Consider the following 25,573-nt stretch of genomic DNA (forward strand, 5'->3'; position numbering starts at 1 on the left):
GCACACCCAAAGCAGAAGGTACAGTCACTACATACAGGTTTGGTTTTGAGAACCTGCCTGAGCTTTTTCAGACAACACCTTCTTCTTAAGAACCAGCAATTCCTGCTTTTCTGGATTTCTTCTTGTACGATAGTGCTGTCTTAGAACACAGCAGCAAGAAATTTAACATGACTAGGCTATGCTTCAGACAGTAGTCTTTAAAACACTGCTCCTTTGGTTTCCTGGCTAGCTTCTCACCTGTAATTTATATGGCTTGTTAATGCATTCCCTTGCTGCAGTGCATGTAGATTGAAGTCATCCAAATGTCATTGAAAATTTAATGTGCAGTCTTCTACAGCTGCTTTATACCCATGCTCTCAGCATTTCTAGAAAGGAGCACCCTGAAACTTCTTTATCTTACGGCTGATTAGTGTCTTCTGCCTTATGCAAAGAGAGGAATCCAGGCCAGTTTTCTGGAAGACCAAGATCTTCCTTTTTTCCCAGTCCACACTCCAGTAGAGTTGTTACGCTTTGTGCTTAGTCCTTGAGTCCTAGAAGGATGCTGCTTTATTATTTGGCTAATCAGTGTTACTAATACTGGATCATGCAACTGCTTTTAAACCAGTTGAAAATTATTGTGTTGATCCATATGTAAACCACAAAAATATTACTAGCAATTTTTTTTTTTTCAAATCTAACAGTTTAAGATAGAGAAGATTCCTGTCACTGCTGACTAGGAACATCTCACTCCGTTCATGTCCTCTGCGCTCTGTGTGTGCGTGTACAGCTCGGCAAATATTCTAGCCCCAAACTGTTGAAGCCATGTTGAATAGTAGCTGCTGTACTCAATGGAAAATTAATGTTCTCATGCAGCATGATCAGAAAAAGTGTACATGCTCAATGGCAGCTGTAGGTTTCAACCTTGTGTTTCTGTGAAATAGTAAGCAATAATTCTTAGGCTTCTGATCGTAAATCCATACATGGGCTGTAGAATAATCTTGGTCACTTCAGCTTCAGGTTTGGATTTGCCTGAAAGTATTCATTGTCTTCTGGAGTCTGAATAGCTATCATCCAGTTAGGTATATAACTAAAAGAGCAAGAGAGTTTACAGAAGCTACTCTTAAAAATACCAGGAGTAATAAAGACTGATGTTCGTAATGTAGGTTTTACAATCTTCAGTTACAAAATGGTGAGCACAAACTCCAGATTTGCATATTTCAAAGTAATTCATAAAGGCTTACCATTTAAATATCTATTTTCTAATTTAAGAAAGCATTATTGTATTCTATGATTCAAAATCTAGAGCATATTCTCCGTGTGAGCTAGTGCCCGAGTTTCAGTAGGAGATTGCTAGAAAATACTGAATTTCCTTAGACCTCCAGTAAAAGCAAAGCTACTCATGAAAAACATGCACACAGACAAACTGTGTGAGGGTCAGTAGGCAGTGGGAGTTAGTGCTGCAGTGGGAGGAAGGGATACTCTGCAATTCTGAGAATGCTGTGGGGTCCAGAGTCTCCCTGAAATAATTTCCTCAGGAGACATGTTCTTCGTGTCCCTCAAAATGTTTAATGGCAGACAAGCTTTTTCTTATGCTGCTGCATACAGATGTACTTGTTAAAGCATGTTGCTCCTTTTTTCATGGCACACGAGTGATTGAAAATGGTTTTTCTTCCAACATTGGGGTACCTAGTCTGCTTTTATGTAATATCACACAGCTTTTGCCATGCTGCACAATGAACTTCCTCCTCCAAATTTCAGTTCATTTGGAAACATAATGAAATATGCCCTACACAGTTGCAGCTTTCCACCTACACATGAATGACTGTGAGGAGGGTTTTTTTGCTGGTTTTATTTGGTCCTGTGGTCTTGACTCTTCTTGATAACGTAGCTGTGAGCAAGTCACTTGCCCTCAACAGCGGCAAAAACATGATTTTGTTCTTTTGCTGTGAAAGTGGACGACAGATGTGTCCTCTCTGCACCATCAGCAGGTACTTGCCCTCTCAGTAGGGGCTCCTCTTGCTATGCTATTGCACCATCAAAGACCTGCTAGAGATGGCTGAGAGTCACTGAGGGACTCATTTGGGCTGTTGAGCCCTCCAGCTTGTGGTGCCTGGCTAGCTTTGGTTTGAGGGGTGTCAACAGAGAAACTGCCTTTTACTTTGCAAGGCAAGCCCTTAAAAAAAAAATCTAAAAATTTGGAATGCATGGTGAGTTGTATGGTTACTCTTTAAGATGGTATCTTAAGTTTGGGTGCGAGTCTTTATATTTTATTGTAAGTCATGGCCAAATCATAAGTAATTTACCATGTGTACCTTGGATTTAGTGCTGTTCGTTGTCACGTTTCCTGCCCTACATGGGGAAATGTTGCTGCTTTGCATGACATTGCACTGCAGAGTGACGGAAAGGTGGCACACTCAGGTCTGTTACTCAATCCATCTACCTCATGGCAGGCTGGAAACATATGCCCAGAGGGCATTTGTGTAGTTCTTCATAAACAGACACTCTAGCCTGCCACAGATCATGCCCAGCCCACCAGAAATCTTAAAACAGGTCCTGGCGGGCGGGTTTTGCTGTGCCAGCTAGTCAGTCCAGTTCTTGCCTGAGCATGAGCTGCAGGTTCAGACCTGCTGGAAGCATGAGTCTATGGAGAGACCAGCCTTAAAGGTTTATTGAGCAAGTAGGGATAGACAATTAATAAAAAAGTTCTTAAATTGCTATACTAGCCCTGTGTACTGGATTTGTATTCAATTCAGTTTGCCACCATGGTAAACCCTTTTCTGCAGCAAGAGTGCTGTTTCCATTGCTACTTCAGGTCTTGTTTTCTGAGGGAATTGGAAGCAGCTCACCAGTGATATGAGATTGACATCATTACTTTGCAATTTGGACATCAAATCTGCTAAAACCCTGCTTTCCTAAAACATTGTAAGGAAAACCAACTTTTTAAATGAGAAGTTGTACAGGTTCTTATTTTAGGCTGTACAAATGGAAGTAGAGGCTGAGGTTTTCTCTAGAACTCTCGGTACAAATTTAAAGCAGTATCAAGTTTGTGAGAGTGGATTTAGTGTGAATAAGAGAGAAGATTGGACTGTCTGTCATACAGGAAACCCAGGGTAATGAACTTGGTGAAAATATACCCAAGTGACTTGCATTCTGACATTCAAGAAGCACATGGCAAAAAAAGGGAATTTAAGTGATTTACTACTTTGAATAATTCTATTTCTTTTGACACTGTGTAAACATGATGAAGGAATTTTTTGCATTATTTGCTTTTTCCCCCCAGTAACACGTCTACTGAATTACTCATGATTTTGTTTGTAAATATCTTAGTAGTAAATTACTGTAACAACATTTAACTTACTGTGTTTGCCTCATGACCTGATCTTCCAAGGTCATTTCATCCACAATTGGATAGGAATATAGACATACAAAATGGAAAACCCCACAGATACTCCTAGAGCTCTATATAAATCAGGATAATGATTTTAAAGATCATTTTAGTAAAGTATAGATGACTTGAATGCATGAAAGATGCTTTTAAAAGCTAAGACATTTTAGATTGAAATGATGTCACAGCACCAAGCCTAATGAGTACAAGATGTGTTTGGACAATACTCTCAGGACATGGTGTGACTCTTGGGGTGGCCCTATGCAGGGGCAGGAGTTGGACTCAGTGATCCCTGTGGGTCCTTTCCAACTCAGCATTTTCTGTAATTCCGTGATTGCTAACTCCTGATACATGTTTTATCAGTAGATCACAGAAAGATGTACATTAGTAGGGTTATTGCAATCTGTAGGGTTTTGGGAGCAAAATAGTTCATAATGGGAAAGAAAAGTTGAGAAAAACACTGCAAATGTCTTCCGTGTTCTTTTTAATGTTGTTTACTTGTTCTATGTTCTGCTTTCTCTCTAGACCTTTTTTTTCCTCTGGTTGCTCATAATTTCTTCCCTGACAACCTCTTTTAACACCTTTCTTACTATAAAATAAAACCAGCTATTTGAGCAATTTGGAATTGGGTAAATAATGTAAAAAACATGTGGGCGTGCCAAATTTGCTGCCTGAAATTGGTTGATTGATAAGGGACTTTTTCATTATGAATTTTTCTTGGAATTGTTCAGTGCTCTCTGTTGGTACCACTTTGTTAAGGCAAGTTTTTCTAGTCACACTGTTTTAATACTAAAGCTTGAGAGTAAGCACTTTTTTTAAAAGCACTTTTCTCTATAATTCTTTAAATTATAGAATTTGTATCTATGCACATTTTTCGAAAATTTAGATTATGATTCTCTCTTGTTGGTCATGGGAGAGGTGCAGTTGTTTGCTTGCTTCATGCATAGTAGAGTTTTCACTGGAGGTATTCCCACAGGGCATATGAGGGGCAAGTGAATTAGAGTATCTACTGCTGCTGTATAGTTCTCCTTTCCAACTTTACCTTTCTTATGTTCCCATCCCTGTTCCTGAACACTGCATTTGAAGTATCTATTTCACACAAAATGAGAGAAAAACACAAAAATCACTATGTAGCATATCAACAGTTTGTCTTACAGAATTATTATCGTTAGTCATGTAAACTATAGTTTCAATTCTCAGTTGACACTGAGCATATTCAGCTATCATTAAGCAAATCAGGCTTGTGAATACTTATCTTTGAGCTGTAACTTAATGCTCCTCTTGAGAATCCGTGTATCTAAAATGGGTGGTTCAACCTACTTAATGAAACTGTGAGAATGAGTTGACAAGTGTAATGTGAAACTGTCTAGCTGATAAAATTCATTAGCGTGTACACATATTGGATGGCCCACAGCATTTCTTGACCTCTTTTGAGAACTATTCTTTAAAAAATCTTCAAAAACCACGTTCTCTTTAAGTGAGACTGTTCTGAAATTGTAAGGTGGCTGTCTTTCGCAGCTTTCTTTGGGCTGGATAGGAATAATTAATGAACTTGGAAAAGACAGACATGAATCATTAAAAAAAAGAGTAGTTGGAAGAGTTTCTTCAAAATGTCCAAGATGAGCTTTGTGCAGATAGACCCTACACTGATAGATGATTTAAATGAACAAGGTCACCAGTGTGTGCTCACCTGGAGCAGAAATTTGGGGTCCTGTATCTGCATTGCCTTTATTTATTTCACCCTGAATAAAGCTAATACAGGTCACTAGAATGCTTTGAATAAAACAGTTCTCATTTTCTTTCTTTCTTAACCCACAGGTTAGCACGGAGTGGTTCTATACTGCGTTTGCAATATATATGTTACCTAGGTTTAAGATCTCTGCTGCTTGGATTAGACTGCCACTAGTGCTTAGCCTTGTTACAATAAAACTAGGTTTTATGTTCTACATTATGTACATCTGTCTTTGACAAAGGAAGAAGATCTGGGAAAGTTGTAACCTGGCTAGCAATAGATAAATCCCTACCTAGTGACCTGCAGTGTTAACTTTCATTCTCAGAGTCACTTTCATCTTTAAAATAAGTACATGTAATCTTGGCTTTACAGCAGTTTCATACTTTAAAATGTCCATTTGTGTCTGCTAAATAATGCTTTTTGCAGTCCACATTTTTGTGGTTCAACACTTAACAGAATTAGGTTGAGAAAGATGAGTTGCACATGCGAAATCTGAAGTTGGATCGGAGACTGTTGTAATGACCTACAGGCAAGGGATGCATGAAATGAGGAATGCATGTCTGACACACAATTTTTACAGTTCATCTGTTAAGTACAGTAAATATTTGAGCCTGAAGACTTTACACAACTGTTTGTAAATGCATTGTTGAAAGCATGCTTTTCTAATAGACCATCCAAATTTTTCAGTAGTTTTACATTCTTCTAAAATTAAACACTGATACCCTTTAATTTGGATTTCCTGTAGATCATTTGTGAGTAGGTGAAACTTCAAGAAGCTATCTATAAGATTCTAGCCATTAAAATTCTTTTATTTTCTTATTTTCAAAACTGTTCTGCTTTATCCTTTGTGTGTCTGTATGGAGTAGCAACTTCCGTATGTGAGCAAAATTGCTCAGAATTGTTCTGAAGTACTTGATTACTTATCATCAAAAGTTCTCCAAAGCTTCGTTCTGTCAGCCAGTATTTGAAACTTAAGAATTCAGTATAATTTAAGCATCTCTTGGAAGTGTATAGCTTTGAGTTTATTACAATGGCTAAATAAATGCTGTATCAGATAATGAAACACAAGGAGACCAAGCTTAACTTCAGGCAGGCATCTTTTATTTCAGCTGCTGCTCATATCTGCCATCCTGGAATGCTTTAAATTAAATCATATTCCCATAGAGATTGTCTAATTAAATCAATGTCTGTATATAGTAATTTATTTTATAAATTACTCTTCATCACCCCCGACCTTTTATGATTATGGGGAGATAAATATAAGTCAGCCTAGTAATATCCCTGCTAATTAAGCTCACTTGTAGAATTGTCAGGATTGGAAGAGACCTTCAAGACCATCCAGCCCAACCGTCCACCCAACCACTACCACTGTAACCCCTAAACCACATCACCCACTATCAGATCCAGGTGCCTCTTGAATGCTTCCAGGGATGGAGACTCCACCACCTCCCTGAAGGCTTGCAAGTCCTGTTTTCTTTTCTTCTACTTTTCCAAACACTGAGCAACTTTTTGGCAACACAGTCTTCAACAGAAAGGCTAAGGACAAGTTTATAATAAAAAAATGTTTAAAAATTACCTTTGAGATTAAGTAATTTATGTTCTTTCTCAAATTATTATGAAATGGGGAAATCCTTTTTTCTAAGGGGACATGCATTTTCATGTACTAATGAAAATGAGCCTCAATGTAATGAAATTACAAGCCCTTGGAAAAATCTTACTTTTAATATGCTCATCAGCGATTACTTAAAACATTGCTAACTTCTGTGAAAATCTCTGTTAGAGTTTTCCAGCTTTTGCTAAAGTAGACTTCTGCAATTGCAACCATGTACAGTTGTTCTCTAGGCTGATCATGAGCTGCTTGGCCACTTGCTCTTTGTGATGTGAGAACAAATAACTTCTTCCATGGGTGGGTTGTCCATGGCTCCCATGAGTCTTAAGTAATGGGGAGATGGGAGTGATGGGTTTGAATGCAAAACTTGAACAAGTTTATATGGAACTTGCAGCAGAGGCTGTGGAGATTAAGAAGAGATCCAGGACTAGACATTACAGTAAAGAATGGACTAGAAGATCACCTGGCTGAGAAGGGAGTGACCAGCCAGAAGGGTGTAATATCATGTGGGACTGAAATGAACTGGAATTCATTTGGACTAAGAGAATGGAAGCAAAAACTGGTATGAGGTAATAGATCTGATGAAGATATTATATAGGTGGAGAATAGGAACAGGCCAAGTATAGGACTGGGGAGAAACAGGTGTAACCAGAACCAGAACTATAGACAGAATGATAAATGGAGACCAGGATCGGAGAGGGAGAAATTTAGATACAGAATCAGAAAAGCTAGAAATGGGAAGAGGCAGGCAAAAACAAGTTGTATTTGTATTGTATCTGAATACAGCTGTGATAGGAGTGTGAGAGGCATTGAACATCCTTGCTGGACAAAAGTTGGTTCTAGGAGCAATGTTCCAGGAATGGAGATGGAGACCAGGAGTCAAGGCTGCAATGAATGAGATTTGAGATACTGCTTTAGGCTGGAAGGAGCTGGACAAAAATTGCATTTTCAAGAAATGGGAAGAATAATTTGTGGCCACTGTGAAGGACTTTGCATTTCTGATAATCACTCTTCAGATGGGAAATGTCCTGATAAAATGCTTTGTTCCTGTCTGCTACTATACCAGTGAGGAATTTGTGATTTGAAGGTCTGCAGTGTATTCCAGTCTGTACCACAGCATAACAGTTGATGGTAGACAAAGTCGCATAATCAGACTTTCCTCAGATGGTCACTAATTTAGTTTGTGGATTTCAAACTTCTGAGTTCATTGCTTCCTATTGCTTCGTTTGCAGACAAGCTGAGGAGTCTCTAATACTTTATTGACTTAATAGCTTAATTTAGAAAATTTGCTTTGCAGTGTTAAGTTCTTGGAAACGGTAACTACCAAGAAAAATGGGATACCCAGAATTAGAGGATGCATTTCATTTTCATCTGTCAGTTCAAAGAAGGTCTCTGAAGAAAAAATTGTGTTTTGTAATGGAGAAGCTTGATATTATAAAACCTCTGAGAATATTAGTAAATCTATGCACAGAATAATGCGTACAGTAAGTAATGCATGGGGCAGTGCATAGAACAAAAAGGAATAAACAGAGCAGTCACCAGGTAGTTGCTGATTGCTTCAGTGCTATTTACTTAGTTCAAAACGTGGCAAGACCAAATGCAAAACAGTTAGATATTAGCATATCTAAAAAGTTGAAGCTTTCTTCCAGAAATCTGTTTTCTAGGAAGTAGGTAATGTGCAATGGAAAGTTAGCCAAGTCTGTCCTTTCCTAAGCTTGTCATAACTGTCATTTGTTCTTCTACCTTGTGTGTGAAGCTTATGGATGTTGGTTTAGTATCTTAAATTAAAGTTATTTCAGGGGTTTTTTTATCCTAAACTGGTAAATAAGTTGATCTTTTAATCATACTGCTGACAAATGTTAGCCACACCAAATTTTTAAAGGCAGCACCAAATTTAACCCGCTCATCTGTTTTCCAAGGTAATAGTGAGGCTTATCTGAGTCCTGTAAGTCTAGTTGTCAGTCTTCCTTGCAGAAAAATATCCAGACTGGGTGAGGCATGTGATTTTAGCAAGGTAGAGTCTATAAACAAATACTGTGATTCTGAACTTCAGGATCTAGATGTCAGGCTATCACATGACATTTGCTTTCATCTGGACCTTTGAAGATTTCTAGTAGTTTCTGCACTGTTGGACACAGTGCAGGAGAAGCCTTTTCTCTGTGATGCAGCTCTGACATCTGCACCTGAAACTGAAGGCTGGAATGGACCTAGAAAGTCAGAGATCTCAGTTTTAAATATTCTGTACATACAGGCCATGGATGCAAAAGCCTTTTAAGCCTTTTGGGTTTTGTTTTTCTGTATTGAAGTATTGATTTCTACTTTACCTTTCTGTAGCTAACAAGGATGCAGATTAAATACTGGTCTTTCCTGCAAACCTTTTATTCTTGCTTTGCTATACATTTTCTACCACAGTATTTTGGTGCATTCCATAGCCTCGGTGATCGGATGAAGGTTCAAAGTCATATCAATGTTATAAAGGGAAAGCATATCCATGAAGTTTCAGGTTTTTTATCTGTCCCACCTTCCTATTGTAGAACATCTCTATAAAGATCTATTTTAGTTGGAAGGGAATATATTCTCTGCAGTGCACAGCCTGTTTGACCTGCCCACATTTTTATTATTTATGATTTCTGTAGTGTCTAATCAAAAATTATTTTGCTTTTTTGCCTGGTACTGATTTGATAGAGAATCACTATTAATCTAGGTGCTGAATCCATGTGTTGTTAGCATTGCTTTCACAAAATATTCATCTACACTGTCAAATAATGGAAACCGTAGTAATTGGTGGCAGTCTAATGAGCAAAAGAAGTTCCAATTATCTCATAAACCTGCTTTTGACTGGAAATACAAAAAAATATTGCCTGAAAGTAGTGTTAGCTTAAGCCACTGGGGAAATTGAAGAGACTTTAATTCCATACGTCAGGTTGCCAATATATCCCAAGAGTAAGGTTCTCCATAGGTAGGAAGAAATGCAAATTGAGCTCAGAGTAACAAAAGAAAGCAGCATGCTTCCACCTCTCCTTGACTCTTAGAAGTAAGTAGCTCAAATCTTGCCTCATTTATACAAGGATAATTAGAAATTTACCTTAAAATCAGCATAGTGAAAATGAAATTGAAAGTCTCCATGAGGATTTCCACAGTTAAAAGTGTCAAAAATAGGATTAAGTTGTTACTTGGTTGTGTAATGTCCAGCATTTCTAATGGAGCAATGATATTAGAAATAACACCTAGATATCCCAATTCCTGCTCCTCTGCTTTCATTAAGTCACACTCTCAACATACACGCTGAGGAAAAAGGTTATAGGTACATGTGCATGCTATTATGATAAAATAGTAAAAATACAGTGAGCGCTGTTGATAATGAGTACTTAATACTTGTATTCCAGCAGTCCAGGACTACTTAGGTAATGCCAGGACTGAAATAACAGCCTCAAAAATACACAAGCAAACCCTTTCAGAAGAGACTAGTGGTTTTAAATAGAATCAAACTGTGAACAGCAGCTGCCTTGAAAATACCTCAAAACTGCTGAGTCACTGTGCTTGAAAATCAGCCCTCTTTTGAACTTGCTCACCGGTAATAAACACTGGACATCTCCAGTGATTTTTAGAATAGTTTCAAGAGTGTCATGGGAAATGGGGTGCTCTGGATAGGTGAATAATTTTTCTGCTTGTGGGGGAGGATTCCTGTGAACATCTAACCTGCAGTTTCAGATCTCGCATATGCTTTGGATTACCGAAATTGGATTAAAACTGTATTCTGTACCTTATACTGCATCAATAATATAATCAACTATAAAACCTTACTTTTTTTAAATTTACTCTAGTTTGTCAGTAAAAACTTGGAGCAAATTTTCTCACAGTTTCCTATTTCTGAGAAGGCTTAAGGAAAAAATTGACTCCCAAGAGTGCATTATGCCAGAGATGTTGGTGAGAGGAAGATGACTGTTTTATGTGGGAGACAGAATTTATGAGGAACATTTTCTTTAGTGAGGAAAAGGAACCTACTGTTAGTAGTATTGATCAAGCTGATAGTCACTAGGCAACAAGTCCCAGGCAGAATTTATATGGAAAATGCTGGATGTCAGAAATGCAATGTTGTTATGGAAATGATTTATTATCAGCTAAAGGAAACTTTAAGGGAGTCAAGCAACTGACAATCTAATATAAGGCACATTTCAGGTTTTGGAGTAAAGTCTAGCAAGAATATAGCTGCTGAGTCTGTCACTAAGTGGCTGTGTGTTTGCCTAGCTTCAGGCTTCAAGCTTATGGTGGGATACTGATTTGTTGCTTTACATTTCTCATTGATAGAGAATAAACTTGGACAGGAATCAGATCTTTACAAGAATTAACTGCAGGAGGGATTTTACAGTTAGTATATTTTATGATTTTTTAGGCCTTTTGAGTGTATTGATTCTGCTTACAGTTCTGCTCATCCTCTTCTCTACAGTAGTAAATCTTTCACAGTGGAGGCCAGATCTCCTATCTTCCTCAATATCCTCATTGCCCAGTGATCAGTCTCCAGGCATCCTGCTTCTGAAAATAGGGATTCTGGTTGACTAATATTCTGTATAGCACCAAATTGGTTGTTTTTGTAAACAATGAAACCTGAAGCTGGTCTTTTCCTCTGGCATTAAAATCTATTCCCTAAAATAATAGTCAGGAGTCTCTGCAACTTGGGCTAAAATGCATAGTGAAAATGCCTGTGATTGGCCTTTTATGTGCTGGCAAAAGACTACAAGTCTTGCACGGAGTCCGGTCAGTGAGGCCTCTGGATGCTGCTGTAAAATCAGATACGAAACAGTACAGTATTTGTGGCCTTTGGGCATTACTGTAAGGATACAGTGTCGGATACAGACCTTCATTTCCACAGCCATGTCCTGAAGTCACTTGCACCGAAGAGAACATTTTGGACAAGTGTGAGCAAGTGATGGTTTTTGTAGGCCCAAGGGACTCACAGGTGTAAGACTTCTTTGGCCATCAGAATTCTAAAATGAATGCTGCTTTTACCCTGTGTACTGTTACCAAGTGTTTACAGTTCCACTGACTGGGTATCTCTAGTATTTTCACTGTGTTTAGTATCTCATAAGAATCTGCATATAATATTTGATTTTGAAATATAAATTATACTGAGGAATTGATGGTCCTAATTCAGGGACACTTTTTTCTTTCTTCTATGTAAAGATTTGATAATTTTTTTTTTAGCTACCCATTACCTTCTCATTAAGAATTTAAGGTATCCCATGGTTCTCTTACTGCCCTTGGTAAGAAGGTCATGCTGCTGCCTTAGTACTTGCGAACTTTTTTAAAGTGTGTGTTGGACCTTGTCCAATAATCTTGATCATGTCCCAATTATCTAATGTTTTTTACTATATTTTTCTACTGTATTGGGTTCTACTACCAAAAGGTCTTTTCATTGTTCTTCCTTATTACTCCATGTTATTAACAGTATAGTAACATGGTTGAAAATTATGTCTAGAGCTCATACATAAACATCATGATTGTTACCTTTTATAGACACAAAGTGCTTTGCACAGTGTTTTCATACTTGCTGGAACAAATATAAAAGTGTTTATATTTGTCACTGTTGCAGGATGATGTAGAATTTTCCCCCATTGTTATTTGAAAGTTGTTATAATCATGAGATCTTGGTTATCCATGGGCCAATTATCCAAGCTGTAGATTACCTGTGTGTTGTTACTTCCAGCCATTCCCAGGCTGCAGCAAAACCTGCAGCCACACTAGAAAGCATCTACATTTGATGTGTTGTGAATTGTGGTATTTTTGCATGAAGCACTGCTTTGCCTGCTAGTGCTTAGTTTCTTCTGCTTTCCACAGTTTCCAAGTATTTGAAATTTAAATATTCCTGTGAATTATACCATAATCTTATTATATTTTGAAATAACTGTTTTCATTTTATAAAAGCTGGTATTCTTCTCCATTATGTCTTGTGTTCTTAATAGGTGACCACTAAATATATTCTAGTACACTGATTTACAGTGTTAAACTTTATTCAGATAATGTTGTTTCAAGTGAAAAGTGCCTCATAATCATTAAATATGAAATTGTGAGTGGTTTGACCTGTATTCCAATACAATATGAAATCCTAAGTTCCCAATTCAAAAAGTTTCTGAAAACCCAGGGTAAAATCCATAAACGTACCAAGGAAATATGGTTTTTTATTATAAAATTTAATACAAAGTACTTCTCATTGGTCAGTTTGGTGGGGCCAGTTAGGCCTGGTTATTGGTATTTGGTTGGTTTTTATTATTTCAGCAGTATGAGATGAAAGTAACAACTTTGATGTCAGTCAGTTTTTCCTCCCAGCCTCTGTTATTGATAGTAGAATATGTGTATCAACTATCCTTAATTAAGTTTTAAGCATAATCCCGTTCTGCTAGTTACATGGAGAAAAGCCTGTGGTTGTGTTAGCTGGGATTGTCTTCCTTGTTTAGCATTTATGTTCTTGGAATTCAAAGCAAAATAATCCCATGGCTATGCTTTTGAAGTTTGTTGCTGGGAAAATGCTAGAGCTGATACCTCTGCCTCCAAATACCCAGATCTCTGGGTTCTCCAGAGGCTGTTGATCTAACTTGCAGAAGGAATACTTCATTTGGGAAATGTCAAGTGCAGTGAGTAGTAGGGATGGTAGTAGCAAAAGAACCTCATATTGAATTCTTCTGCATTACAGGAGTACAAACGCAAGTTAGCCAGAGTGTCCCAAGTACGGAAAGAACTCAGGTCACGGATCCAGAACCTGCCTGATCTCTCTCGACTTCCCAACGTCACGGGCAGCCACGTACACCTACCGTTTGCAGGAGACATCTACAGCGATGATTAATTAGCAGAACATCCCCCCATAACCTCTGCTTTTCTGTGAAATGAGGGGTAGGCCAGACCGATCGGTACTCTTGTAGTATTATTTTTGTATATTGTTGCAGAGTGTCAGTAAAAATACTTTAATAATTTATAAAAAATCGTTTAAAAAGTTGATTTGTTTACTATTTTATTGGCGAGTGAACATAAGGGTACATTTATAAAAGTGGCATCTGTGTCTGTTACATTGAAGAATGAATAATTATCTTTTGTAAAGATTTTAGTTGGGTGCCCTGTAAAAAACCATACTAAGATTTTTCTTATGTACCCTGTATTTAATGTAAATCAACATATAATCAAAACATAATTCTAACTTGAGACATTTCCGTTGCTAGTGAGGAAGTGAAATGTGGAAATCACAGGCTTATGTTTGCGAGAAGGTCGATGCAATTTAATGCAAAGTTAAAAGTGATCTTACTGTCCATGACATTTAAATTACCCACTCCCAAAACAATGTGGGGTTTTTTAAGTAAATCCTAATAACCCATGTTCTATTGGAAAATATAAATCACGTTACACTGAGCAGATCTTCAAATGACTCAAAATACTGCAATATTTTTGTACACTTTAGAAGTCAGCATGTAGAAAGTGTACAATTGACCAGTTTAATTATGTTTTGAAATTGTAGCTTTTTACAGCTGCTTAGTTTCTAAATCGAGGGACCATTCATTTGTAATCTAATCCCTTTCTGGAACATCTGTTTCCATCTAAAAAGGTTAATCCCAGAAATGTGAAGCCATTTTACAGTTTTAATTAAATTGAAAGGTCATTCTCTAAACTGTCTCAATTGCTAAGTGCCCATTATTAAAGTTTGATAATGTACCATCCATACATGCAGCAAGATGATGGTTTAGCTGTACTGCACATCCTCTTCCACTGAGAAACCCTGGAGGCCAGCATGGACTACCACCTCCCCACCTTCACCTGCTCCAGCAAATATTTCTAGATCTCGATTGTCTTTTTTCTCACACAACAGGAGGATACAGTTCAGACTGTTCAGATAAGTCAAACAGCAGAAAATTATTGCCCAGTTAAAAACTGTTGCATGGCATAAATGTGGTATTTGTCTGGAAACAGCTGAATTTGTGAAGAATCCTTGTTTTCCATACTGTGCATCAGCTTTTAAGTTCACTTAAAAAGTTAAAGGTACAGACAGGCATTTAGCACATTGGCAGAAAGTTTAGGCTTTTCAATCCATTGGAATGAGCCATGTAATCGTTGAGTGATTTTAAAAATGCCTACCTGTACGTTTGGCATTTAGATTACCTTAAAAACCTGGGCTGCAAGTGTTTTGAGTTGGCTATATCATAGGAGTATTTCATGATTGCATTTTGTTCATGGTTTTGCACTTGTTGGGCATTGTCTTGTACCAGTTAAGTTCACAGTTTACAAGTTTATAGACCTCACATGAAAGCAAATTTTTTACAAAAAGCTGTTCTTTTTTTCAAAATTCAAAATCGTCCTGGAGTAAAATTGTTGAAGATAGTTATCTGTCACTTGTTACTGGCTTCTACAGGGCTAATCACTAGAGTACTTGTAGGATGTGAATGGAGAATAATCATTCTTTTTAAAATAGATACACTTGGACATAAGCATCTCAGTCCACTTATCTCTTCTTGTGGAAGTCGCCATGAATTAGACCTCAGTTAAGTAGGGAAAAAACCTGGAAAGATAAAAATACAAGCTGTTGACATAGCAGTCCATAGCATGCAGTGTAGAATACTGATTTCCTAAAAAAAATTCTGACTGACAAGTAGGAGTGCTCAAAATAGTTCATCAGAACTCACTAGCTGCCCAAAGATTTTTAAGTTTCAAGTGGCAATTTTCCACTCCATAGGAAAAAAAAGAGCTGACTATATTGAATCCAGAGGATTTAGTTCCTTTCGTTTAAGTGTAATATGCAAAATTAAGTAACACTTATTGGCATCTTTTCAGTGTAGATTCTTGATAAGAAAATGTTCTGATACAATTTTAATGTTTTAAATATGTCTGCTCTAGTACGTTAAACTCATCCCATAAATTCTTACACACATGTATGTGCATTGCAGTTGCAGTTAAAGCTCAGTTTTGCTAAAGAATAGCACCAAATTTGTGATAAATATTAAACCAGTTTAATCTATTAAAAATTACAAAACAAATCATAAAACAAGAAGTATAAATAGTATGTTCATGGTTGAATTCCATCCATTGAAAACTTAATTTATGCCCAGAGGTGATTATTAGTGCATTGACAAGGCTTATTTGACTGCGCTCAAAGATCTGTCTTGGATACTCAGAATCATAGGGAACTAAGCTTAAACAATCTTTTGCTGCCTGAATTGAAAATAGTTATAATAATAAAATTGAATGCTGAATTTTCTTGATCTCTCAAAGGTTTTAAAAAAGACATGACACTTATTTCACTGGATTTGGTTTTCCTATTCATAACTCCTAGTGATAACATTGCTTATCTACAGGTAATGTAGAACTGATAAAAGAATGAGGAAGAAACCTCAACTTTTTCTTGATGTATATAAGTTTTAATTTTGAGAGAGTGTTATTTTCTGGATATATTTTTCTTTATTACTGTGAAATTGTTTACTGCAAGGAGTTTTCCATAGCTGGGGTTTTGGAAATTATCCCACAATATTTGGAAAAGAGGACTTGTTAAAGGCAAAGGTCACTCTTATAGTAAGTGTCATATATTAATGGCTGAATGGTATGTTGGGGGTTTTTTTATTTATATGGGAAAGGCATCAGGTATCAAGTAGTTAGGAGATTTATATTGTAACTGTAATAGCATAGCAGGAGATAGCATGGTACGGTACAAATGCAGCCCTGTAGTGTCAAAAAATACCTCCAAATTCTCAGGTTCCAAAGCTTAATGTACGTACTTCTGACATCTCAGGAAGAAAAAGAGGCTGGGCGGGGAAGGGTAGGGAGCTGAGGAGACAAAAAGGAGAACATGCCTGGGTGGAAAGGTAAAGCAAACCACATGTCAGCTTCTGTCAAAACAGAAATAACTGTGAGGCTGGGCAGCACGATGTTTTATCTGTAGGTGGGATTGCACCACAGAACTGCTTTGGGGTGTTGCCACCCCAGGAAAGAAAATGTGTGGGTATATATACCCTGCTTACCTCTTCTGATGTGGTCTGACTCTAGGCAAACCAGAATGCCTGCCCTACAAAAGGCACAATTGTAAAATATCTGAACATTTTTCATCTAATAATAAAAGCATAATAATTAGATTATTTGCTTCACTATATTGCACTTTTATTGAGTGTTCTCTGAAAAAAAGCAAAGAGATTCCTGCAGCACTTTGCCATATGAGAATGCTTACCTTGGAGGTCACTGGGACTGCTTGTATATTCTAGTGTTTGCAGGCTCAAGCTGTGTTTTTTGCAGAATGTTTTGAAAGATATCAGGAATACTACCCCACTTCTGTGGTTTTAAAAATAAATGTGAAGTCCTTAGTTACAAAAATTACCATTCTTAGAAATTTTGTTTCATTGCTTCTTTTGGAAATTAGACTACAGCCTGCAGTAATATTAGCTTGTCTGATTCACTCTGTTAATGTTTGTATTAATACATTAAAGCGCCTCTGTTAATCCCTAGCAACACAACCCAAACGACATGCTTATTATGTATTTTATCCGAGTAGTCTTCCGAGTGTCAAACTGAGAGCTTTCATGATGATGAAATTACATTCCTGTTTACCTGAAGTTTAGAAAAGACATTGTGTTAGGACTTGCACAGACTAATGCTGCTCTCACAAATCAGTGGTAACTCAGTCTGGTACTTCGATGATGACCCAAAATACATTTGTAGGATACAGTAGCCAGCAGTGCAGATGACCGTGGAGGATGTGGAAATCATACATAGGCTTGGTTGGCCCTCTGCAGAAGAGCCTTTTGAAATGTAAGGAAATAGATCTGTGGGTGTGGGGTTTTTTCAGTGGGAAAATCAGTGAAAACCAGCACGTCTAAAATTTGATGGTGACATTTACAAATACTTAGGCCAGTTCTGCTCATTACATATAATCACAGTGACTATTCCTGCAAGTAAAGAAAGCAGACTCAAACATAGTGTCTGAAGTGGAATTTTTTTCTAATGAATGACCAATTTTGTCTCAGCTCCTATTTCAGTGTGTCATTTATCTTGATTAAGTAGTAAATCTCTTCCATCGTGTTATTTAGGAATCTAATTCTGATTTCATATTTACAATAGTTAAAGTATCCTACCTAAGCATGATGTTTTTGTGGGAATTTGCTGACGTTCAATAGCACTCATTACTTGTTTGCAACAGAAATAGACTCATTTGTTAAAAGCTAACAAGAAAAGTTTGAAATGTAAAGATGTTTCATTATTGTGCTTTTCTGACAGAACCTGTAATCCTTGTGTAATTTATGTCCTCAGAATACCACCTGTATGTACGCTCTTTCATATTTAATAAAACATTGTTGTAAAAACATCTTTGATAATGTTCATTGCTTGCCTACTCAATCTCATGGTGGGAAATGGCTTTCATGTAAACTGCTCCTTATACTCAACCAAGATCTCATAGTGATGCTGCTGAAGAAATGATTGATACTAATTTTGAGGTTTATTACTCTTATTTTGTGTGACAGTTTTCAGTGAGGAGGCAGTGCATTCAAGGGTCTGAGGTCCTATCTCTAGAACTGTAAATTTAGTTGAGCTGGTTACTTTAAAACACACTTTGTAACATTTTCAGTGTGGTATGACACAAGTACTGCCAGTGATACACATGCCATTGCCCAGTAGAATTTGTGTGAGCTGGGAAATAACTCTCACTCTATAATCAAATGCCTCTTTGCAGGGCTGTGTGCTTGACAGAGACCTTCTTCTCTTGCTTCACAAAGTCTGGCTGAAGTTCTGCCCTCTCTGAAATCAGTGAGGGCTTTTCCTCTCTCGAGTTGTTGTTCCAGCTCTTCAAACACAAGCCACTAACATGGCCTGGCAGTGGTCTGGAGGGGAGCTCAGCAAGTCTTTTGCAGCCAACAGTTAGCCTTCAGTGTTCAATCAGGTACAGGAAGGTAACGTCCTGAAGGGAAGAATGCATGACACGCATAAATGTGTGTAATATATGTCTACATAGAAGCCTCTGATGTGTGGGTATGTATGTAAATACCTATATACATATAATGTATAGAGGTAAGTTTATACATATGCGTGTCTGTTTTTCAATACACCAATTCTGTGAAAGTCCAGTTAACAGGAAAAACAGACTCTATTAAAGGCTTAGGAATAATATAAGAGCACTGGAGATTATTTCTACCCAGCATTTTGAAGCTTGTAAAACAAGGAAAGGCACATACTGAATGACTTTTTCCCTTTTGTTCCCAGAATAAAGTCTAATAGCTCACAATAACAATCTTTTTTAACAATACATGTGGACATATCTGACAACTCTGGTAATTCCAAAGAAAAAAAGATGTTTGGAGCATGACAAGGCTCCATCTCTGTTAACAAATAGTGTGCTGCAGTGGTAACACTTGGTGTGCAGAGCGCCTGCAGCTCGGTGCCTACCACCCACAAAACACTTGGAGATGTGTAGTTTAGACAAGCTCTCCTGTGATCCTGTGGATAGACTGCCCATTAGCTTTCCCAGCACACTGGCTGTGTTCTCCCCTTTATGTCTTCTATCCCTTATCTGTAGTTTTATCCAAAAGGAATGCACTCTTGAGACCACAAGGTGTTGTGTAGGAAGCACTGTAAACAGAGACAACAGGGAAATGTGCTTTGATCTAACAAACACAATAATGTTGGGGCACCTTAAAACACAGCAGATGCCTGTGCTGGTTTCACATAAGCCTCATGGGAAGCACAGCAGTACCTAACATGAGTACTTTTAATAGGAAAATTTATTGCAATTTTTTTTTCCAAACACTTTTGTGCAACACATTTTCCATCAACAAAATGAAGTATTTTTCCAGAGGACTGGATTGTGAGTACAGGAACAGGTGAATTAATACCAAGTTCTACACTGGAAAAGGCAACACTAAGGTTTGTATTTTGATTAAAGAATGGCAGTTCATTTTATCCTACACAAACATAAGAGACAAAGAGCAGTGAACCCTTCAGTTATTGTGCAAGTGTACAGGGGATATAAAAAGATAACATGCCAATCTCTGAGACTCTAAGTACAGTTAACAAACTATTCTTCATTGCCCTGGACTGCTTCGCAGTCCACCAAGCTAGTTGCTGGTCATTAAGCAGTGTTCACTGAGTCTGAAGGCACTTAAAACTATTTATTAAACTAGCAAAACCAAAAGAAAAATACAGACATTTAAGTCCAAGAAAGTAAATGCTTTTAACTAACTGGCTCTCTTTTTCAGAGGGGAAGTGCGACACACCATTTGCAGAACTACCACTGCAGATTGTAAGCAGGACAGGCTATAACCTCAGTCCTGAACGGTGACTTTATACTGTCCTCTCTCATCTCTGTGCCAAAATTAAATTGAAAATCTTTAATCTTGACAATTAAATGGTCCTAGTGGGACCATCATCAGCAGGAAGCTGATAAATCCTGGCTTTTAATTCTTGGGGCATCAGAAACTGCAAAACATGTTCAAGATTCCCAAGCACATTAAACTGGCTATCTTCTCATCTCCCTCTGTAGACAATCACCCCCCCTTGGAAACAGAGCTTCCTTATAAAAAATATGGTCTATGCTTTCACAAAGTACAGGCTGTGAGCTTGAGTTTTAAAGAAATCACTTTGTTGATTTACTAAAACTGGAGCAATGTTTATTGCTGTAATCTTTATTACTTTGAAATAATATATAACTAAAGTAAAGTCAAGAAGGTTTTGAAATCTGCATTCTGGTTTTTCTCTTTTTCTTCTAGGTCGAGCATCCGTTTTAGCTTAGAGAAGTGAAATTTGGAGTTTCGGGGAGTCTTGGAAGCAGAGTTGGTTGCTGCCTGTCCAGATTCACGTGTCCTGAAAAACAGAAGGCTCAAATGTCTTAAAGGGGAGAAATCAGAATTAACATAAAGTAGCTGTAAAAGCATGCATATATAATTTGAGTGAATAATATTCAAGAGAAATAGTGTACTTTCATGTGCAAGTGAGCAGTCAGAAGTATAACTTTGTTACGCAAATTTTAAGACAAACATTTTGCATTAATGACACAAACGGGCATTCTTTGCACACAGTGGCTTTTCATGAGAATCTTTGATTTTAAAGGTTGGAAAGTTAAAATTGATGTCGTCAACCATACCAACTGAGAAATACACTTAGTTACTAATTTAAACTTTACTAAATGACTGATCTAAAATCAACAAGATGTAATACACTCTACTTGGCAAAGTGCTGCTTAAACAGGAAAGAAACAGGTACCTGGAAAGTGATGAGGGACTGCTCTCTTTAGATCCCAACCTACTGCAGCTTACAGGTGTCATTTTCTTTGCAGACTGAATTCTTACATCTGGTGTCTTCAAGCTAGATTTGATACCTGGAGTGCCACAATTTTGTGTTTTCGTTGCCAGAAAATCTCTGCTTTTACCATAATGTCTTGTTGTTTTGTTGCAAGATTTGCAAGTAACCAGCTATGGAGAGAAGAAAGGAAACACCAAGCTGCCTTTCAGTCTTCCCACCTTTGTTATAAAGCCATTAGAAGAATCATCCAAGCTGTTCTATAAATACTATGACACAAATTAAATATTTGCTTAAGTAAAACATGAGATACTAAAAAGTAACATAGACTTTATAACTAGTATTTTAATCCAGGCTTCTTAAGCTAAACACATCCTTTGGGTTTATCTAGAAATTACTCCAATTCCCTACCAACTAATTTCAGGAGACCCGTACCTCTGAATGTAATATTGTACAGTGAAATACAGAGAACAACCCTGTCAAGACAGATGAAACAGCATCTGAACTGGGAAAATCATATTTTGAGTGTACAAGATTCGCTGAGTATACAAGAGTACTCCTATACATTGGGTATTTGGCTAAAAAATGTGACATTCTGGGTCATCTAAAGTCATTAGCATATTCTACCCCCAATGAAGTTACACTGCACACTTTTCAGGGAGTCTTGGGATAAAATATTTAAACTACTCTCAAACCCAGTCATCCATTTAACTAAAACCAGCAAGCCTCAGTGAACAAAGACGAGGCTTTGTATTAGGGCAAAAGTACTTACTACAATAAGGAGAATGTTCTAAACAAAGGGCACTTTCTCTTCTCTCTACCTCTAGGCTGCAGGGAACTTCAGCAGCACCGTAAGCTGAGAGGTGCATCAGAACAGATCATGTCACACAGTCACAGAGACTGTCAGACATCACTGATATTCCTTACTGCCATGGCAACTACTCATAGTAAGAGATATGAGAGTAACACAGCCAGACAACTTTCTGAGGCACCAAACAAACTGACAGAAAGACAGTTGCGTGATGCTTCTGGTTAAAAAAACATACTCAGAAGACTGTCACAAAAATGTCTAAGCAGTTTTGAAAACATCTACACCAAATCATTCTTCATTTCAAAGTGCATAAATTTAACTAAATGCAGACTGTTTAGTAAAACTTATATTAGAAATGCTAAAACATTTTTAGTTAAGTGTTTTGACTTCCTCTAGACACTATTTTGTCAGCCTAACGAACCAAAAAAAAAAGAAACAGCATTAACTTTTAGTGCTCAGGTACTGATGTATTTTTAGTTCTTCTAAATGAAATTCAGGTGGGAAAAAAACTCAGCATCTCATGGTGACTTAGCACTGTGTGGAATATAAATGGAGGTGACCACTTTACAATGCAGGAATTACTGGATTAATCATAGCACTTCACAGCTAATTTCCATTCCCTGAAATGGATCAGCAGTTAACTCCAAAAATTTTTAAAGCCCTGAAACAGTCCCTATGTTTATATGTCTTTTTATGGCAGAAGCAATCTAAAATCAAGTTCTACTTGCTAAGAAAAGTCTCAGTGGTAAAACCTGCCATATTGTTGCTTGCTTTAATTTCCAACCACACTGGAATTTTCACTTTCACATGTCTCAGGTATTAGATTACCAGGATCTACATTGCTAATTTTGAAAGCTGCCAGTTGCTGACAGCATTTTAAAGACTTAAGACAAGAAACACTTAAATCATAATCCACAGGACAAATTCAAACTGAACACAAGTACAGCAAACTATAATTACATACCAGAGTTTAAACTGGGCCTATTTAAACTGAATTTTAAACTACTCATATGAATGCACAGTGTGTCCCTACAAACACTCTCCAGCTACGCAGTAAGTCTAAGAGCCCATCATCATTTCATAGGACACTGCTCTGTTCATCAGTTGCTTAAAGAGAGGTTCTTAATGTACCCTCAACATTTGTGATCCCAGAAAAATAAACCAAAGATTTCAGCTTGCAGAATCACAGAACGTCTTGAGTTGGAAGGGACCCACAAGCATCATCAAATTCCAACTCCTGGCCCTGCAGAATCACACCTTATGCCTGAGAGTGTTGTCCCAATGCTTCTTGAACTCTGTCAGGTTGGTGCTGTGACCATTCCCCTGGGGAGCCTGTACCAGTGCCCAGCCCCTCTCTGGGTGAAGAACCTTTTCAGATGTCCTTTCTGAAGCTCAACTGTGATCTACAATCTGGGGAGAGTGCCTTTATGAAGCATCTTATTTTGCTCTGACACCTAAGAACCTTGGTGATATTTCCTCAGTTTAAATTTTTTTTTTTATTGACTCTTTAATAATTTTTGGTTTCACAAAATTTACTCCTGAAACCACAAGAGTCTCATCCAAGAAAATGCCAAGTGTGCCAGCAACTGCTGGGCACAATAGGGCGCTGTCTCATTTATTCCAACAACCATTCACATAACCTGTTGTAAAAATAGTACATACCTTGGCAACACTAGATTAAATGTATACTATTATTCTTCCAATAGTAATTAAATGTCACATTCCGTGTGAGTACTTTTAGAAAAATAACTGAAGTCTCAAGAAAAACATCAACTTGTTGAAATTACCTCTGTAGTTTAGTTTTGAAAGACTCCTTATAAACAGTAATATTCAGACAAACGTAAAAAATTCTATTAATAGAGATGGTAACAATAATCGGATGTATCTGTGAGAGTCTGGTGAAATACATGAAGTAAAGCTTGTGTCAAAATGTATCTGCTCAACAACTGATAAAATTGAAACAAAGGTAGTAAACTAGATGTTTGTGTAGCTTCTCTAACATGGGGTCGTGAGGTTTTTTTTGGAGAGAAAAGCTTACTGGTCTTGTCATTGTGTTCATGATCTATCTATTGTGGAAGGGAGATTTTAAAAATGTCATTTATGAACAGAAGTTATTCCAAAAAGAAAGGAACAGTCTTATGCTCGTGAAAAAGAAATGTGTGGGCTCCTCTTCTAAGAGAAAGGCTTCTGTATCTTCTTTTTTATGCCACTGAAATAGGGGCATGAAATTTACAGAAATATCATGTACTTGTCAGTTCCAAATAAATGTCCTTACCAGAATGCTTCTTGACTCCCTGTACTTTCTCAAAAGCTTCGTCTGTTTCATGTTAAGTTTATGGTTCTTTGCCTCTCGTTTAAGAACTTTCTCTATCTGTGGAGTCACTTTCATCTTTGGTTTAAGGCGTACCCGGTAGCTGTCAGGAGCCAGGAACTGGAAGCAGTAAGGACATATTCTTTCTAATCCACGTTCATTAGCTACAGATAAATAAAGGCAAATGGATTAAATAACTACGTTTTTATAAGCAAACTTGAAAATGGTGTGTTTCGATTTGAACATTACCTATACATGTTCTGTGTTTAAGATAACACTAGAACACAAGAGGAAGCTGAGCACCAGAATGTGGTCAGGCTAAGTTTATGCATGGCAAAAGTTTACACAATATGTAATTGTAGATTTTCCTGAAAAAATGCGATCCCTTGCTAAAAATCTTTAACAACGGAGGTTCACAATTCTGCAAGGAGCTCCATGTGGGCACAATTTTCTACCAGATCAGGGACACCAAAGCCTTGTAAAGCTCTGTGCCCATTTTAAGTGTGAGAAGATGACAGGACCTCAGGCTGGGATGAAGAAACGCTTTGAGACAAATTTCAGACCTAATAAGATGCTCCTGCATCTGCCTCATTAGCTCCGGCTGCCAGAGCTGGACTCGGACGCCTCTCCCTAATCCCCCGAGGAACACCTGGCCCAGCTCCCTGGCGAGCTCGCCATTCCTGCCGGGAGCCCCGCAGCGCTGCCCTGCAGGGGCAGTGCAGGGGGAAGGGGAGAGCGGAGGACAAGGGGGAGCCGGCATCCCCACGCTCCTGTCCTTCCGCAGCCTCCACGCGCTGCTCTCCCACCGCAGGAGCCTCCGCTGGAGCGCGCCGGGCTCAGGGGGGCCCTGCTCCGGAGCCCCTCTCCTCCGGCCCCGGTACCACCGCCTGCGCCCGGGGCCCCTCACTCGCCTCGGGAGTTGCGGAGCATCCACCTGCGCGGGAGAGAGGGAAAGCGTCACGGCGCGGCCGCGGGCACCGGGCGGGGACGCCCCACGCGTCACCGCCGGGCTCTCCCACCGCCCGTCCCCGCCCCGCCGCGCTTCCTTACAGCAGGAATCGCGCCTGTCCCGGGCAGGCCCCCGCCAGCCGCTCCGCCGCCGCCAGCAGCCGCCGCCGCCCCATGGCGCCGAGCGCCCGCCCCGCCGGAAGGGAAGGGAAGGCGGGCGATGTGCAGCGCTTGGCCGAGCCCCGGCGGCACCGCGGCCGCAGCACCAGGGTACCGGGCTGGGGCGGGCCCCGGGCGAGGGGCAGGGCCGGGGCTGGCGCTGGAGGGCGGCGGGGCCCCGCCTGTGGGCCCGGGGCTGGCGGCCGCGGGCGGGGGCCCGGCGGAGCCGAGCTCGCCCCTCGCCCGCTCGGGGCGCGGTACCCGCTTGTGTCCTCAGCAGTGTGAAAAGTTTTTCCCGTAGGAAAGGAAACGTTTACCTTCGGGAAAAAACATGAGGAAGAACCGCTTTACGTTGAGAGTGGCAGAGCACTGGAACAGGCTGGCCCGGAGAA

General features: G+C 38.8%; 2 protein-coding genes across 2 annotated transcripts in view; one reads left to right on the plus strand and one right to left on the minus strand.

The window, feature by feature from the left end:
• The window catches only part of RPRD1A (regulation of nuclear pre-mRNA domain containing 1A), a 44,105-nt gene extending 26,077 nt beyond the window's left edge, over nucleotides 1-18,028 (plus strand). Inside the window, exon 7 of the mRNA XM_042048916.1 lies at nucleotides 13,394-18,028. Within this exon, the coding sequence (XP_041904850.1) occupies nucleotides 13,394-13,543 (150 nt within the window). The 3' untranslated portion in view covers nucleotides 13,544-18,028. The remainder of the gene's footprint in view (nucleotides 1-13,393) is intronic.
• Nucleotides 18,029-19,421: 1,393 nt separating this feature from the next.
• CUNH18orf21 (chromosome unknown C18orf21 homolog) lies at nucleotides 19,422-25,213 on the minus strand. The gene is made up of 5 exons (XM_042048918.1): nucleotides 25,125-25,213; nucleotides 24,986-25,008; nucleotides 24,039-24,238; nucleotides 20,917-21,125; nucleotides 19,422-20,517 (listed from the first exon to the last, which is right to left on the minus strand). Exons 1-5 carry the CDS (start codon nucleotides 25,196-25,198, stop codon nucleotides 20,364-20,366), a joined length of 660 nt encoding a protein of 219 aa, XP_041904852.1. The 5' UTR covers nucleotides 25,199-25,213; the 3' UTR covers nucleotides 19,422-20,363.
• Nucleotides 25,214-25,573: the final 360 nt, after the last annotated feature.

Source organism: Corvus kubaryi, unplaced genomic scaffold (assembly GCF_017639235.1).
Source record: "Corvus kubaryi isolate FWS band 111438036 unplaced genomic scaffold, C.kubaryi_AGA036_p1.0 68, whole genome shotgun sequence".
In the NCBI taxonomy this organism is placed as follows: domain Eukaryota; kingdom Metazoa; phylum Chordata; class Aves; order Passeriformes; family Corvidae; genus Corvus; species Corvus kubaryi.